An 18,562-nucleotide genomic window follows, 5' to 3' on the forward strand; every position below is an offset into this window, starting at 1 on the left:
AGGGAGAGGGTGAGGGGTGGTTTTTAGATTTTTTCCTATTTTTCATTAACCTACTCAATTTATCAGCAATAAATTAATTTCATTTCACCAAGTAGAGCGAGCCTGTTTTGCCCATGATGGTAAGCGGTCAGTGATCTCCCTATCCTTACACCTCAGCCCCAGAGCTTCTTCTCATGTATTTTCCCCTGTTCTTTTGATGGAACAAGTGTGTCCTGTCCTGATGGGCACCTGGTGACCAGTGAATGTCAACCCACCATACAAACCTTGTTTTCTTCATCTTGAGCTATCATAGAATCATAAAATGGCTTGGTTTGGAAGCAACCTTGAAGGTCATCTGACTCCAACCCCTCAGCCATGGGCAGGGATGTCACTTACAAGATCAGATTGCTCAGGGCCCAATCCAACGTGGCCTTGAACACCTCAAAGGATAAAGCAGCCACAACTCTCTGGGCAACCTGTTCCACTGCGTCACCAACCTTACAATGCAGGATTTCTTCTTAACATCTAATCTAAACCTGTTGTTTCAGTTTAAAACCACTGCCCTTCGTTCTGTCACTATATGCTCGTACAAAAAGTCTCTCTCCCTCCTTTTCGTAAGTGCTGTTAAAGTGCTGGAAGGTCTCCCCAAAGCCTTCTCTTCTCCAGGCTGAACAGCCCCAGCTCTCTCAGCCTGTTTTTGCAAGAGAGGTGCTCCAGTCCTCTGACCATGTTTGTGGCCCTCCTCTGGACCTGCTCCAACAGTTTCATGTCTTTCTTGTGCTGAGGACCCCAGAGCTGAATGCAACATTTCAGGTGGGGTCTTGCAAGGGCAGAGTAGAGGGGATACAGTATCAACCATATCACTTTACCAATGCTGTATCCCACAACAAATGTAAAGGGCTCCTTTCCACAAAGGGTCTCATGTAAAAGAATTTAAAACTAATGGTGGAATAATCTCTCAAAAGTCTTCCCTATGCATCGCCTCTGAACAACATTCTCTAAACAGTTTTTAAACTTCCAGGGGCTGAATGCAATGTCAATGGTAAGAACTGAAATACGTACAGCTATCATGTTATGCCAAAATTGTAATACATAACATGAATAACAGTCTAATCCAACCAAGAAATAAGTGCTGAAAACCAAAATTAATTGTTACTTTAAGTTTGCCATAAGCACTGAAGAAAATTGTAGGGAGAACAGAGATCATGATTTCTAATTTATTTTTAGCTTTCACTAATTACATTTTGAGTTTTTCCTGGCAGTTTAAAAACTGATATGCATGCAAGTTCATCCAAACACATAGCAAGGGGGCTTGATATAGTGAACTGCTGTGGACATCTATAAGCCACCATATGTCTACTCAATGTTCTCTTCAACTTAATATTCAAGTAGTTACTGCCATCATCAGTGCTATTTCAGAAAGCTGTTGATGCAGCTGAAGAGTCAGACTTGCAGAAAACTTGCAGAAAACTACTGGGGTTTTTTTATAATACAAAACTTCACATCACAAGAAATAAAAAACTTGTCCAAATAGTATAGTCAGGTACTCTTCAGGTAAGAAAAGTAATTTTAAATCAAGTAGTCCTAAACATATCCAAGATTTTAATAGGTGACTAGCTTTACTAGGTAATACCAGGAGGGCTTCATCTATACAAAAGTCACAGGGGATGAAAGCACTAGATATTCCTGCTTCAGTTACTTCCAAGATTAATCTCCTCTTAACATTTCCACTGAATGAAATGCCTCTTCCACTTTGCAAAGCTATGTAGCATGGACTCTTCACCCACCTCTTCCACATTCAAGGTCAGTTTTCAGATGTTCCATGACTAGAGATTACATTAAAATCATTGTAAATTCTACAGGAAGTGTTCACTTATTTTTTTAACTGGATCACCTGGATTCTTGAAATAGAGAAATAAGACCTACAGTGTGCTCTTTTCTTTCCTCTTATTTAAATGATTATGTCTTGAGTTTGGCCTCATCACAGAGCCATCTTTTACCTATTTACTATGCAAGCAAAGAACAGAAGTAGTCCAGTGCCATGTGTGCTATTCCGGTATTCCCACTGCTTAGTTAGAGATATCTTCATATGCACTGAGGAAAGGCAATCAAGATTTATTAGATTCAAGATTCATAAAGCCAGTGGTAGGGTAGTCCTTGCCCAACTTCTGCTAAAACTTAACTAATTATAAATGAATGATATGTGATTAGCCAATGATGACCATGCTGCTACCATGCCTTTTAGACTGACCTAGGTTCTTTCTTGCCTATTAAGGATGAATTTGAATAGTTATAGAAAGATGTGGACAATTCATCTGCCACAAATACCACACTTAAAGACTCATAACGGGAGGTCTCTTTTGTTTCAAATAATGCTGACCAAGCCAGGGACTAATGGGTCATACTGATGCCATGAAGATTTTTGCCTTTTCTTTTTTTACCCCTGTTATACCTTTTTACAGCTTCTGTATTCCTAGTGCTTTTTGCCTACATTCTTGGACTTGTTTGTTAAGCTAAGAGACTAAACATTTTAGAAGCTTCGTAGCTGGGGATCAGTGTGCCCCAGACCCCAAGGTCCTCTCCAGAACACATTCTGTAAACCAAGATAGAACCATCCAGGAGAAGGTTCCTTGGGGAGGGGGGGTTCACGTGAGCTTCTCATTGGGGAATCTTTGATAGATATGCTAATTAGCAAAGCCTATAATGTTATACCCAATGTTGGGAGGACAAGGAGAGGAGGAGAGACACAGAGACACAGGGAAAGACTCGGCGGAGGGCATCTCGATGCATATGACCTGGACGCGTACACCTAAGGATCCTTAAAAATAAATACCAAGGTAAAATCCCTTTTCCCCTTCTAACCGTGTATGCCTCTTGATTTTAAGACCAGGAAAAGGCATCAATACTGATACAAAAGTAACCAGATAAGCTGCTTGTTTATAAGAATATTGCCATTTATGAAACACTTCAAAGATGACATAAGATGAACCCTTAATTTTCAGCTTTAATGTTGGAGAAAGCCTCAGCCCATGAAGACAGATGCTTCTTTACAGTCAAGCTATTAGAAGAGGTCTGCCAACTGAAAAGGAAAAAAGCTTTCAAGCTTTCACTTTCATCCTACATTAGGCCACAGGAAAAAAAGAAAAAAAGATGTGGGGATTGATATTGCTATGAGAAAAAAAAGACATTAAGATTTACTCTTTATTGCTTTGTTATCACCATTCAAAAAGACATCTTCCAACCCATACAAAACATTACAAGGGATCTGACAGCTTTTTCAACAAGCTTTTAATATTTTATGAAGGAACTCATACATCTGATTAATAGTTTTTAGTAATTTCAAATGCATCTATTTCCATTCACCTCATTTTAAAATTGAAATAACTGATTATACAGTAAACCTTAACCAGTGGCACAGAGAGGAGAAAAACCAACCAAAAAAACATGAGAAAGTGCAGAGCAGCCTCAGACAGTTGATACTGTGTCCCATGATGCTATTACACATTTTCCTCATCCCCTGTTGAAAGCAACAGAAATTTCCCTGCACCCTCTAGCAAACAAGTAACCAAAGCCTCCCTCCATCCCTCTTCCTAGCAGCCATTTAATTTGTTATTTTCCAGGATGTGTCTACAGTCTTTTGCCAAGACAGAAGTCACTTTGAGCTTCAGCTGTGTCTTGGTTTCAGCTGGGATGGTTAATATTCTTCCCAATAGCTGGTACAATTCTGTGTTCTAGATCTAGTATGAATTCTTTATTCTTTTTTTCCCCTTCCTTTTCTGTCCTATTAAAGTATCTTTATCTCAACATATGAATTTCCCCTTTTTTTTTTGTCCTGTCTGAGCATATCAGGTTTAGGCCAAGAACCCTGTAAGTGCCTTTCAAAGCTCTATGCCTGAGATACCAGGACCTGCCTTTGAGAGCACTCGCTAGAGGAGACAAAACTGAAACTCTAAGATTTAGAAAGCATGAATTTGCAAGACCACAATTTTTAAATCCTCCTGACCTCTCAATATGATTCAGAAGCTTGTGATTCCTTCTTTAATTATGCATTTCCTCCAGCAACTCCTGTTCCTTTTTTGTTTGTTTTTTTGAATGATTTAACAAAAGACACTCTGGAGGTTAGGGTATTTTTGTTTGGTTTTTACCTTGTTTTGGGTTTTTAATATAAAAAAATGACTACATCTGCAGCAAATACGAAGCTCATATGAAGCCATCATGTCGAGGCATAATTTCTTTTATCCAGATATCTACGGTACTTTGCATGTACCTAGAGACACTAAATTTATCTAACTGCTCAACAGTTTTAGCACTACAAAATTAAAACAGTAAAACGGACTGAACGTACTCTACAAAACTCAACCAGATATAAAAAAAAACCAAACAAACAACAAAAAACCCAGAAAACCACCCCCCCACATGCTACAAATTAAGAAACTTCTATATTTCCTCTAAGACAAGACTGACTTTTAAAGTCTGAGATATTTAACCTGCTTTAGAAGGTTTTTCCACCCCAGGAAAATAGAATATAAATTTTAGCATCAGAATTCACAAACATGCATGTGAAGTATTTGAAAACACACAGGAAACTGTGTACAAATCATCCACCAGATATCTCACCTGATTAAATAAAAAGTATTGTCAAATGCTGTGTATCTAGAAAACCTACAGTGCAGTAAGATGCAAGTTAAACTCTGAAACTAGTTCATTTTTTCATAGAACTCATTTATTACCCTAAGAAAGCCAACCCAAACAAAATCTGCTTCAAGCAAGCCAACACACCTGGCATTCCAACACCCTGAGGCAAATGCTGAAAGCAATCACACAGTGTACAACAGCAACTGCATTTTCAACTCACAGAGGGCATCAGCACCTCTAAACTGCTGCAAGTCTCAAGATCCAAAGGCAGCGAAGTCCATACAGAACTAATGACCTCAACTACATTTAGTTTCCAGAACACAGGCAGACCTACACGTCACCTTCCACTGTTGCAAGCTTTGTTACTTTCTTCTCCCTCAGACACAGACCCTAGCTGGAATCCAATACAAAGAAAGGATAAATTTTAGCACCAGAAAACAAATTATCTTTTTCTACAGCCGAGTTTGTAAGGAGCAGTGAACACACTGGCAAGCTGATAATATATACAATTGTCATACCTAAGTATTTCCCTTTTACACCAACAGTATACAGAAAAAACATCAGAAGTCAGCAGTTGTGTGTTAGTGTAGTTTGATATTTAGTTTACAGTGACAACCTTCAGAGGTGGAATAAACACTATGTCAGGTAATCTTCAGCTTGAATTGCCTCTACAAGAAAAGTCAGGCTAGTGAAGTCTGACCAACTACTAGTAAGCCATTTTGCTTTTTCACTGAAGGACAGAGAAAGCAGGAAAAAACTTCAGAATGCCCTTCTGTGTGACCCGAACTCCAATGCCATAGCAAGTGATGCAATCTTTAAAGCACCATTATACACATGCAACTGCCACAGCCAGAGGGGAAAGAAATTTCATCAGAATTTCTTGTGAAGTTCTTTAACTTCAACTACATAGGTACTATCTATAGTTTCTTCAACTATATAAATACTATCTCTAGTTGAAGGAGCATAAATTATGTCACACCTGAGTTGCTGTGTTAACTTAGGGAAAACAAAAATATTTCCTCTAATTTAAAAACATCTGATGACTTGAAGTAATGCCTTCATATATTTATATGCAAATTTACCACAATAAGTGCACAGACTGCCAGAATAAGGAGCTCAAAAGAGAACTGTCCTTCCAAGCACTTGATTTTCTTTCTGCTCTACAAACCAGACCAAACCAAACCACTCTGAGGCTGAGCTTTAAGGGATTTCTTGGAAAGTCGGTCAGTGCAGCTATATTGATTCATTTCTGGAATGAAACACATTATTAAATGAGTGGAAACTACTTTCTTTGATGCACCTGTTAGAGGCAGGTCAAAGACACCATCACATCCAAACCTGTCCATTGTAAAAAGGACGTCCTAAACAAGGTATGAGTTTACTTCCTTTGGAAGCACCAAAAGTTCTGTTGATGTTTTCCAATCATTAATTATAAGGAACCTCATCAGCCAAAGAACTAGTTATCTTCAAGATGTTCCACAATCCCTCTGGAACCATTTAAGTCAATCCTTGAAACCAACTCAGCCAGACAGCCAGGCTGTTACCAGTAAATACAAGACAAAAAGATGACATTTATTTCAGAGCAGTAAAGAGAGCACACTGTTATTGACATACAAAGGGCACCAAGCATCAAAAAGTCTCACTCCTCCTCTCACAGGATCACAAGCAACAAGCCAGGTGCACTACAGTAGCCTCCAAATCCTAGCTAATTCAAAGAGAGGAAATATTCCGCTTTCATAGATTCCAGAACAAAACAAAGTCAAATTCTACAGTAAAATCTGAAAAAGAACCCTGCCTTCTGGTCAAAAGAAGTTATATAAAAAATTTGCTGCCAGATTTACAAACAAAACTCCCTGTTTCTTATATTCCACCAGAGAAAGATAATCCCAAGAATGAATGACATTTTTTAACAGCAGACCACATAGTCAAACAAATAATACTACATAAATGCAACTCCTTTTCAAATAGAACCATCCCCTATATTAACAAAAGCAACAGATTTTTCTCACCAGCCCTACAGAACCACTAGAGAAGCAGTGAAAGACTCTCATATTCGCTTCCATGAACAGTGAACAACTGTACTCCCACTTTCATCCTGAGTAAGTGCAAACAAGCTGTTCACTGTCACTAGGACAGCACAGGAACAGCTGTTCAGGTACCCTTGGGACACACTTCCTATCAGATAAGAGGGCACAAAGTAACAGCAAAAGCCCCTTATATTGTTTGAAAAGTGCTTGGGAGCTGCCACTGTCAGGTTACCACCCCAGCCTTTCTCTTTTGCTTGCAAAGCCACTGAGAACCACACTATACACTGACTAGTGAAAGTCTGCTTCTTGTTCCCTTTACCTACCTCGCCCATAAACCTTTTCCTTAGCTTGTCCCTATGTCCTCTTAGGACAATATTTCTCTTGCTTCTCCTAGTGCCATCATATCCATGCCAAAGGAAACTCTAAACTTGCCTGGAACAGCAGCACAGCTTTCCCCAGACTGAAGTATTTGTTTCAGCCTGCTCCCCAATTTACTTGTTTCAGCTGTCCTCCAGAATTATTCTTCCTTTACTTAACATACAGCTTATTTTCCTGGACTACTACTCCAGTTTTGCTAGCACAATCTGTATTCCCACAAAAAGCACTTCAGCAATAGACATATCATACCTACACTTAAGACAACGATTACTGTAAACTCTTCTTAATTCAGCAGTCCTCTAATAAGGCTAAAACTGAGACTGGTGTTTGAATTATGAGGAAAAAACCCAGACAGTTTTACCACACATTTGTGCAAACCTATACTATTTGCTATTACAGCATTCAGTTGACAAAAGTAGAGTTCCCCTTCTGGTAAAAAGACTGCAGAAAATTTTCCACATTTAACATAGACATTTCCCAACTACTTCCACACAGACAGAACATCCTCCACTGCAACGTAATGCTCCACTCTGCCTAACACTTAAGAGGGGAAAAGAATGTGGAAAGTTTTTACTTACTGGAGATACGACTGCCAGTTTACTTTGTTTGCCCGAACTTCAGCAGCTTTGGCAGCAATGATGTTTGTTGGGACAGCAGCATCTACAGCACCTCGGATATCCATCTTGACTGATAATTAAAATGTACCTAGAAATGCAAGTCAGACTTGAGACCTCTTATTAAACAGCAGAGTATTTGTTCAACAGTTTAAAAAAATAAAAAGAAAAATCTGTTTCCAGGTGTCCCATTTATTAACACTGTACTAGGCAGTTTCTGAAAAATCAAAGTTTTATAAAGCATTTAAAATGTGGCTTATTGGAAACAAACAAAAATAAGCCATACCTACACACTCAACTGTAACCAATCACAAGTTCGCTAAAATAAAAGACATAAACCGTTACTAAATAATTCCCAGTCTTGTGAATCCTTAAACAATGAAATTAAGTTATTTGAATTCAAGTGGCTCTTCTGCAACATCCAAGTAGCCGTACAGATAAGAGAACATGTCTTCTTTCCAAATCATGTTTCCAGGGTTAAAATTCAGGGCATATCCTCCCTAGCCCCCCCCCCCCCCATTAGGACTGATTTACTTCAGGAATTTGTCTAAGAGTATTAGAAACAAGCGAACTACAACTTCAGGAGAAAAACCCATATGTATATAAATTAAAACCATGCTACACAGACTAACAAGAAAACCAAGATCATTAGTGTACAGAAAGCAAACTGAAAAATAAATATGAACAGCTGCTCTTCATCAGGATATATCACATAACCAGTCAGTGACCTTCACCACTTCTTTCCCCTTCCTTTATGGTTTTAATCTCCACCCGACTTTGATGCCAAAACAAGAAGTGTGTTTGCAGAGACTTCAGACCCAGCTAGAGCTGGAGTTCCTTACAACCTAAACTGCACCCAGCCTCTCCATGCAGCCTATTTCTGGACTGTTCTGGCCCTCCTTACAGAGAAAGCAAGAGCAAACTGGCACATTCAGGCCCATGCCTGGCAAGCACACCTCGCTTGTATGACTAAAGGAAAACACAGCTCTAACAAAAGGAAGAAAAAAAATGAGGAACTATCCTGGGCAAACAGAGCAGGAAAAATGTCCTCACTTTGAAACCACTTCTATGAGCAGACACGCACACAGACGGCATTACTATGTCCTTCAATGACCACTGAAGGTTTCCAGGCTCTTACTGACCCACCCAGAGCCCTTTAAACACTGCCCGAGGGCAGAGTAGGTAACAGCGGTTTCAGGAGCTGCAGTTACGCCGAAGGCGACAGGCGCCTGGGACAGGGGTAGACCAGGCACGGTCCTGCCGCTCCCTGCACAGGCTCACCGGCACGGCCGCCTCCCGAGGGGCCCGGCAGAGCCCAGACCCTCGGGGAAGCAGCGGAGCCGTCTGCACCCCCCGGGCCCGCCAAAGCCCCCGTGAGACCCCGTGCGGCAGCACATCCGACCCCAGGACCCACCCCGCCAGGGCCCGGGGCAGCTCCCACTCACCGCAGGGGCGCGCAGGCGGTGGGGGCCGCGCAGAGAGGGAGTGAGAGGAGGAAAAAGAGCGAGAGGAGGCCGCGGGCACCCTCGGACAGCACCGCGCACCCGACGGCCCCGGCGCTGCCGCTGTCATGTGACGCCGGTGCCGGCGTAGCCGTATACGCGTATTTAGAGCGCATAAATATACACGTTTATATACCTATACATATCATAGAGCTGTAGGATAGGTTGGGTTGGAAGGGACCTTTAAGATCGTTTGATTCCAACCCCCCGTAGGTGCAGCCCAGGACAGGGTTGGCTTTCTGGGCTGTGAGTGCACACTGCTGGGTCATGTTGATCTTCTTGTCAACCAACACCCCCAAGTCCTTCGCCTCAGAGCTGCCCTCAACCCATTCTCTGCCCAGCCTATATTTGTTCTTGGGGTTGCCCTGATCCACATGGAAGACCCGTGTATAAGCATATGATTTTATACAGGGGATCTAATCCCGTCCTGGGAAGACAGGCTAAAGCATGTGCCCACAGGTGCCCACCTGTGCTATTGGCTACAAGAAGTGGCTCAGCTTTTCCAAAGAGATGGCGCGAGTCTGGCTGGGAAGGGCTGAGAGGGTCCCCTCGGCGCTGCCCCCCAGGACGAGCTCCTCCTGGTTCCCGGGAAGATCCCTGGGCCTCTGCCCTGCACCCCACACGGGTGAGGGGCCGCCGAGCTCGGGCGGGAGCCATGGGAGGTCAAAGGGCTGGGGAGATAGCGGGCAGTGGGCCTGGCGCTGAAATGCCTCCTTGAGCTCTGCATTGTTTTTCCAGGACCCAGCATTTTCTTGCTTTCTGCCTCCCATGCTGCAGTGGAAATGCAGAGGTTGCTCTTTCCTGCAACTGTGAAGCAGGCAGGCGTTCCTGGGCCCCTGTGCCTGGCTGCCTGTGGTGGCTGCACTGTGCTGTGCCAGCCCTCAGTCTGCTGTGTCACAGCTCCAGGGTGGGCATCAGGGTCACACCATTTACTTCCTCCCAAGTCGTATCTCAATGGAAAATACACCCTGCACAACTCCTTTGTTTTTTAGAAAGTATCTTATATACGTTGCGCTTTGCCTCTGCAGGCAAAAGGTGCAGGAAGCTTTAGACTAAAAGCCCAAGTGTTTCAGAACCTACGGGCTTAAACTTCCATGTTTCTGATAAAAAAATACCTCATTGCATTCAGTTGCTGAGTGAGGTTTTCCAGTCATGCTGTGCTGAAGTGCCAGAAATGATCCTGATAAGTCATTCTGCTAACATATAAGAAGAAAACAAAAATAATCAGGGTTTTGTGTGAGCAGATCAAGACAGCCAATGTAGAGCTGGCTTAGAGCTGGTCTACTGCTAACTTAATTTTTCTAGACTCTGTATTTTCCATTTAGAGGGTACACTGTTCTTTAAATTATGCCTAGCCAGTATCTCAATAGGAGGAGGTTTTTTAAATCACGGACAGTTGTCGTTACTGTGCCACCGATTTATATTTCCTCCATGGAATTTTTCTCTTAAAATGGGTCTTCCTTCATACCACAAAAAAACTGTTGATTTCTTCGTAACACAAGCAAAAATCCCAGGTACAGTTCAAGTAACAGCATTTGCATTTCTTTATGCTTCATCAGAAGAAAGCTCCCTAAGCCTTGTGCACACTCTGTGTCATCTAGTCTGTAATAAATACATCCATTAATGTGATTCTGTGGATTACCAAACATGTGAGATTTGAAGATTTAATCTAACAAATGTTTGTTCTTGCACATTGCTTACTTACAGTGATAAGAAATGCTGACACAACTCCTGATCTCTAGCATAGAAATCTCCACACAATTTTGAATAAAAATCTGTTACTTTGAAAGTTTATTTGAATATGATTTTTGCTTCATAGCTGAGAGTTAGAATTTGACCTTATGTTAACCAGTTCCTCTTTTAAAAAAGTGTTTGTAATTTCTGTCCTCTGGCATTCAGTATTTCCTGCTTCTGCTCTGCCTGTTTATGGCATGCCTCACTTGCCACTCCCTTTGAATCCAGCATCAGGCATCTGGAATAAACATATTCACCTTTTCCACAGTCGTTTCAAATCACATTACTGATGATGATACATATGGCTCTACCCATTTTATAAAGAAACCAAAGCCAAAGATCTTGCAAGATGAACAGAACAAGGTTTGAAGCTTTTAAAATGCAATTTGCATAATGAAGGTATGTGCTGGTTTTGGCTGGGATTTAATTAGTTTTCTTTAAGGTGGCTAATGTGAGTTTTGATATGTTTTGATTTGTGCTGGAAACAGGGATGTTTTCATTACGGCTTAGCAGGACTTGCACAGTGCCAAGGCCTCTTCTGCTTCTCACTCCACTCCACCAGTGAGCAGGCTGAGGGTGCACAAGGAGTTTGGGCAAGACACAGCCAGGACAGGTGACCCCAACTGACCAAGGGGATATCCCACACCATATGGCATCATGCTCAGCATATAGAGCCGGAGGAAGAAGAAAGAAAGGGAGATACTTGGAGTGATAGTGTTTGTTTTCCCAAGTACCTGTTGTGCATGATGGAGCCCGACTTTCCTGGGGATGGCTGAACACTTTCATGCCAAAGGGAAGTGGTGACTTAATTCCTTGTTTTGCTTTGCTTGCATGAGCAGCTTTTGCTTTCCCTATGAAACTGTCTTTACCTCAAACCATGAGTTTTCTCACTTTTACTCTTCCATTTCTGTCCATTCCATGGGGGGAAGTGAGCAAGCAGCAGCTTGGTGCTTAGTTGCCAGCTGGCGTTAAATCACAAGAAGGCTTCAAAGGCCTGTACAGTGATCCTACAAGCTACCATTCAACCCTCGTCTAGCTAGAGGCACATCAGGCTTTGCTTCCGTGAAACTTCCTCAGTTGTCCCCAGTGGTACTTCTGCTCCAACCTCAAACTGTCCCAGCACTGAAAACACTTATGACTTCGTGTGTTCTCTTACCTAGGCCAGGTATGGTATTCTTCCATCTTCACCCTTCCAAGCTCAGTTCAATAGTTTAGGTAAACCCTTGGAAATTGGATCAGCACCTCTTAATGTGCATTTCCAGTTGCCAGTTTTAAGACACAGAGTTGCTCCCTACCATGTGCTCCTATGTCTAGCAGGGTAATGTCCTGAATTCTTTCTTAGGCATGCAAAGCCATTTCTTCTGCCACGAAACACCTATTTCATGGAAATCATCCAAAAAGCTGTAGTCTACTTTGCCCAGCATATTTCTCCCAGCCCTTTAGCACACTTCTGGCTTAACTGAAGAGTACCACAGTACTCTGTCTGAACCTGAGCACAGGTATGCACAGGACTGTGGTTCTCTCACTTGTAGCTCCTGCTTCCAATATTATTTCAGTGCCTTGCTGTAAGCAGGGAATAATAAGTTCATGGGTTCAATTTGGTGCCCAATGTGATCTCTTGTTTGGAATATGCATTAGGTTGTCAGTGGTCTTTTTTTTTATAGCAGACTTTTTTTGCCTAATTCCACTACCTGCAAGAGTCTAGCACCATCCATTCAGCCTGGAGTTTGGCTAAAAGAAGATGGATTGCTATTTGCAGTCAAAATTTTGATACTACAGCGGGATAGTCATTTGTCTATAGAAAAGAAATTTTGAAAGGTATGATTTGGCACGTTGAGTTCATCATAAATTGCAGACTCTGGCTTTACTATTCATTTCCCAGACTACAGTAAAAAATATTTCCCTATAACTTTATGTAACCTTGGAGTGAGGCACAATTGTTGAAAGTATGCAACTACTGAATTAGCAGAAAGGCAAAGAGGGGAGAAATAATTGTAATAGGAATTACTTTTTGTTTTTTTTTTTTAACATGAATTCCAGGGGGTATTTAAGGAACTATGAAAGCACAACATCTGTGCCAAGCAAGGTAATAGAACCTCCAGCAGAGGAATCAAATTAGTAAACCCAATGTACCATGTTAAAGATTGCAAATAAAACATTGTTCCTGAATATACCTATATAAAGATCTATTTTATTTACATACTCTTCTATGCCATGAAATGGAATAAATGCAAAACATTAACAAAGAGTCCCTATAGCTCAGTAAGGGACAGTCATGTCTCACCTCTGCAGGGTTCTTCATGTGTATACACAAGGTGTGTAAGGTGTGGTGAACAACTTTCCTGGGCTTTAAAAGGGAGACCTGTGCACTGATTCACAGCTCATGAATGAGATACATACAGCAGAGGGTAGAAAGAAATTAGCAGCTTTCACAGTACAGAAGAGTCTTCAACAGAGTGCAAAAAGCGTCTGGTTGGAGTCTGTTCTGTTCAGCACACTCAGAAATGTTTGAGAAAGGAGGTAAATGGTGTAGTGAAAACTTTACTGGTGACAGTGTTACTCCTTTGACAAGTGCACAGTGGAATTGTGAACCACCTTGTCAGAGGATGGTGGGTAAGCTACCAAGACTCACATGTGCTCTTGTCCCCCATCTTCAAACACTTGGGCACAGCTGAAAATTTGCACCAGTGCGAGTGCCATGAGGCACTCTCTGTGTGAAGGAACTTCATTGCATTGCAAGGGAAAGCTTTGAGAAAGGAAAACATTGTATAGTCATTACAGGAGCCTGTCTTGTGTGCCACTACAACAGCAAGAGGCAATTCTCAGCAACTAATTACAAACTAAGTACAAACCCATCCTGTGTCATCAGTTTGGAGCATCCCATGGTGCCTTATTCATGCTGGTTGGTTCTCTGGATCTAGCTAAAGGTAATGACTGTAAAAGTGCTGTGTGCCTATTTTTTGGAAAGCATCTATCGTTTAGGAGTCAGGTGCGCTAAGCTGTTCTTATTTAGCTATTTTTGGTCATCGGTGTGCATCAGTGCTTGCCCATTAATTTCTGGCAATGCAACTTCACTTGAAGTTGCTATGTTTAGATGACTTTATTGATGTGTGAAACAGTGAAAAGTGAAAAGCACATCAGCATGCAGGAATAAAAGTCATCAGTTTCCTGGATCACAAAGAATAAGAATGCTCAATAGTTTAATACTAGAAAATTAATGCAGATGAGTCATCCTCACACTAAAACTACAGACAGCTGGATCGTGAGAGTGTTTTTCTGTTCTCCTTTCTTTTTTGTAATAAGAACAATGTATCATTGTCTATCACATATTCTCCAAATTACAGAAGTGTTTTGCACACCTGCTATTTAACCTTTCAGTATTCTGTACATCACCTAGCTCCTGCCTGTCTGCACAAGTATTTAACATGTGTAGAAGAAAATGCTTTGAAAGTTTATCCAAGCAAAACATGCTTAGAAGGTTAGGAAAATGAACACACTTCTCTAATTCAAAAAATGTTAAAGAGTAAATTTTTTTTCTCTCCTGTTTAATTGTGGAGGGTTATGGAAGATGCCTTCTTGCATGGAAACAGAAGTGATTTTTCAATATGAGGAGATGTGGAGCACTTCACTAGATGTTTTTCCTGAGTAATTATAGCAAGATTGGCCCATTGTGAACTGGATTTTTACTGCTTCATCTGTCTTTGTTTTCTCCTCTTATTTTATCTTTGTTTTATTGTGTGTGTCATGATGGGAGAACATTATTTTGTGAGTATCTTTTTTAACAAGTAACTCCTGCTTCCTGCAGCCAGTATGGACTTACGTGACTTCTAGGTCATTGAACTTGGATCATTTTTTCTTTTAAATTAATCATATTCTGGCCCAAAGGATCTGGCAAAGCTAATATGCCATAGTTGTGCATATGTTATAACAGGCAACCTTCTGATTGCTCCACCACCTCTTTGAAATTAGGTTTTACATGCTCAGGGAAGGAACAACACATAACTTATCTGCAATAGGAGTGGTCTTTTTGAAAGAAAAATAAACTAACATTTTATTGTAATAAATACATATTCTATTTTTTCCCCTAGTATAATAGAAAAATGCTGTAATGCCAGAAAATTGGAAGTCAAGGACTGAGCAAAAAGAGAAACAGAAAGGCCAGTGCAATAATGTTTGTAGCCTTGAGAAATAATGCATCTGGGGTTAAAATAGTAGAGTGTATTACTTTAGGGAGGAGGGACAAGTGTCTCATGAACATGCACTTCTGTATTGAAAGCTGAAGAGTCTCCGAGTCTCCAGCCACTCTTTGAGCCTACAGCATCTCCTTCTCTCACCATCAGTCTCTTTTGCTTTGTGCCAACAGCTTTTATCTGTACAAGGGAGTCCACGTGCAGAAGGAAATGTAGAAGGAGTGCTCTTCTCTCAGAAATCACAACAGTACCAGGTGAAGAAAAGCTCATCTCTGGGTTAAAATAAAAAATGTTTAAAAAAAGTAAGAAATAAAAAAAAAGGAAATGCTGAGCTGCCCAGTGCTGCTGATGGTAAGCAACTCTGCCAAAGTCAACTTATTGCTGGAGCTTATGCTACAGCTTTCTGTGCCGGAGCTTACTGTGCAATGACTTCTAGTGCAATCCACCTCATCAAGCCTCATTGTTCGTAGTTTTTCTCCACAGCATTTACTGGATTTCTCTGAAAAAAGGACAGAAATGTGACCAAGACAGCTCTTCTCACAAGAGGTACTGTGTGGGCAGATGTGTTAGATCTACCTTGTATCTACAATGCTGAGTTGTCAAAACTTTGGACTCCTGGTAGAAAAAAAATTGTTGGGTTAGACGTATTTTTCAACTGAAAAAAGATGTAAACATTAGCAAGTGAATGTTGGCAAAAACCTGGCAGCCCTCTATATAGCTAGGAGAAATAATCTATTAATAATCTACCTGGAGCCTTAGTCTTTATAGTTCATGTGTCTCTATCCTGAGGCATGGCTGCGGCTCGTCTGCTGTTTTCACTGGCACTGCAAGGATTACCAGCAGGCCATCTGTTCAGCCAGTGAGGAAAAGCATGTGATTGACAGGTACCACTGACCTAAGACAGACATCTCCATTTGCTGCTGCCTGCAGAGTATAACTGCATGCTGAGTTCCTTCTTCTTTCAAGTTGTAAATGAAATACATTCACTCTGAGATGATAACAAGTATCTCAATGGTTGCTACAGCTTGTTTCTCTGACATGTTCAACCACTATGTGCTTGTCTTTCTCCCTTGCAATTTACTAAAACCTACAAAGTTGTAAATCTAATCTCTAAGCTGGCACATGCTGAGGGGATGAGACACTGCAGTTATCTGAGGGCAGATAATCCTGTTTGTCTCCAGAACTGTGGAGGCTGCAGGAAGAGCTGGCAAGCTGCAAGAGGCCCGGACATTTGTCCATTGGTGTAAGGACAAGCAATCTTTATGTTGTTATCATTCAGCCCAATGTCTGGGATTTGGTTTAGTTTCATCATTAAGTATAAGTGGTGCTTTTCCAAGAAAGTTCATCGTAAAATTTGATTCAGGAACAGCCTTTTTATTTCTCAATGTGGAGGCAAGTTGTGCTCTACTTCAGGACTCACAGCTACCATGCAGACAACTGTCAAGCAAAGGAGAACCTCCAGAATGAAGATGAAGCAGATATTAAAGCTGCACAGTGGATTTTCGAGGTAAGAAAAAAAATGCAGGATTGGTTATTCAAATGTCCTGTAGGAGGGGGTGAAAGGGTATATATGGAAAGGAGGAGAAACAAAACATTAATGTCATGAATAATATCCATAAGTTTATCACCAAGATATCACTATTCACTTAGTTTTCATTTATTTCTGAGCCTCATCCCCTGCCCTCTGTTCCTCAGTGTGCTGCAACCACAGTGACAAAGGAGGTGGTGATCCGCCTTCCCACTGTCTTTTGCTTTCAAAGAATGTATTAAACACATCCATCTAACTCACAAAAATTATTCATGTTTTGTGAAGCTAATCCATTACTAAAAGGGTGAGGGAAAATATGTTGCTTCATGGTGTTTAGACACTGAAGAAGTCTGCAGTTTTTACTGATACTATGTCAGATGGTTTTTATTGATAGTTGACAAAAGAAGATATGCCAAAGAAATCAAACACAGCATAATACTGAAGTTCATTAGGAAGTTACAGTAAATCTGCTTTAGTGAACCTGTAGGGTATTCCTCAATTAAAAACAACAGCCTTGTATCTTGCAGATTTTTTCAAAAGCCTGAAAACTGCCTGAGGGGTGAACTGATATTATTTATGGGGAGAAGCACACTCCTATGCAGCACAGCAAGAGAGACAAATGCAAGAAACTGTATCTTATTAAAGCTTTGGGGCAAAAGTGGTGCACCCTGGTGCATGATAGGGAAAACAATGTCATAGCAAAGTCCTGCACTCTTGGAACCACAAAAGTTGTCTTTTTTCAACTTAGAACCAGTGTAGAGAGGGGCTGCAGGCATGCAGTTGAGTTCATTGGCAGGGTTGGTGAAAGCCAAGACAGGGGAAGAAGCCATTCCCAATTCCACATCTGCCTTACAAAGATTCAAGTTAAAGCTAGAATTGACCTCTCAATTTCCTTAGCCAAAGCATATCCATTTCCAAGAGGGTATTTCATCTGAATTATAGGAATACACTCATCAGAAATCCTAAATGACTTTCATTGGTTTTGCTGAGAGGAAATGCTCAGCCTGCTTTGATACTATCAGAAAACTGTTTCTGATAATGAACAAAGTACACTCTATTCAGAATTTCGTGTCGTTCTGTCTTGTTATCTAGCTTGTTATGGCACATGAGCCTGGGGACTTTCTGACCCTCTTGAAGGCAAAAGGGTTTTTTTCACAGGCCCAGTGGCTCCTGAAGTTAACCATTGACAGTCATAGTTTCTGAAACCCAGATACTGAATTCTTCATAACTCATGTCCCCAGTTATTTCTCATTTAGCCATCCTTTAATTCACTCCAGGTGAATTGTTCCCTTCAGCTTGCTAATTGCTCTTGCAGACATCACCTAAATTTGTAGTTTGTTGCTGAGTCTCTGAGAACATGGTGCACAGGACTGAGTCAGCAACCTCACAGAGGACAACTTCTCTCTCTATACTGCAAAGGTTTTATCTACAGAGGGACATAAATGCTACTGGAAGGTTCAGAGCCAGCTACTGCCACAGTTCCTTTAACAGCAACTTCCCTTCTCCTGCTTGCTATCTGTCCCATGTACTTTGTTTAGTGTGGGAGCTTGGGTGGCTTGGACGGTCGGGACGGACGGAGATGAGAGATCTCTGAAGTCAGATCTTGGAACATGCGGTTTATTGCAAAGGGCGTGGGTACAGGGGCACTGCTTAGAGCTGCCAGACTCAGCTCGGAGCAGGACCAGGAGAGCAAGAGAGTAAGCGGGTAAGTAAAGAGAGAGAGAGAGAGAGAGGAATGAGAGTGAAGAAGAAGTAGAAGTGATGAAGTCCTGGTTACAATACAATAAATCATCTTCTGTACTGAATATTCTAATTGTCACTAACCAATCTAATACAAGATACAAATCCTATAGCATTTACATACAGCCTATAAGAGTTCTTATATTACCATAGAGTGTTACATCTTAACTTCTAAAAACTACTCTTTGGACCCCTTCTGCTGAGCTAGTAGGGTCTGCTCTGACCCTTGGACCTG

At 41.3% G+C, this 18,562-nt stretch overlaps 2 protein-coding genes across 2 annotated transcripts in view; one reads left to right on the plus strand and one right to left on the minus strand.

Annotated features, from left to right (window-relative positions):
* ATP6V1H (ATPase H+ transporting V1 subunit H) overlaps positions 1 to 9,208 on the minus strand; it is a 52,138-nt gene extending 42,930 nt beyond the window's left edge. The window contains exons 1-2 of the mRNA XM_008644923.2: positions 9,079 to 9,208; positions 7,598 to 7,724 (exon numbers count right to left, since the gene is read on the minus strand). Of these exons, the coding sequence (XP_008643145.1) occupies positions 7,598 to 7,701 (104 nt within the window). The 5' untranslated portion in view covers positions 7,702 to 7,724; positions 9,079 to 9,208. The remainder of the gene's footprint in view (positions 1 to 7,597; positions 7,725 to 9,078) is intronic.
* A 7,022-nt stretch (positions 9,209 to 16,230) lies between these two features.
* The window catches only part of RGS20 (regulator of G-protein signaling 20), a 36,404-nt gene continuing 34,072 nt past the window's right edge, over positions 16,231 to 18,562 (plus strand). The window contains exon 1 of the mRNA XM_017727459.1: positions 16,231 to 16,566. Within this exon, the coding sequence (XP_017582948.1) occupies positions 16,444 to 16,566 (123 nt within the window). The 5' untranslated portion in view covers positions 16,231 to 16,443. The remainder of the gene's footprint in view (positions 16,567 to 18,562) is intronic.

The sequence above is a fragment of the Corvus brachyrhynchos genome, unplaced genomic scaffold (assembly GCF_000691975.1).
Source record: "Corvus brachyrhynchos isolate BGI_N302 unplaced genomic scaffold, ASM69197v1 scaffold60, whole genome shotgun sequence".
Classification (NCBI taxonomy): Eukaryota; Metazoa; Chordata; class Aves; order Passeriformes; family Corvidae; genus Corvus; species Corvus brachyrhynchos.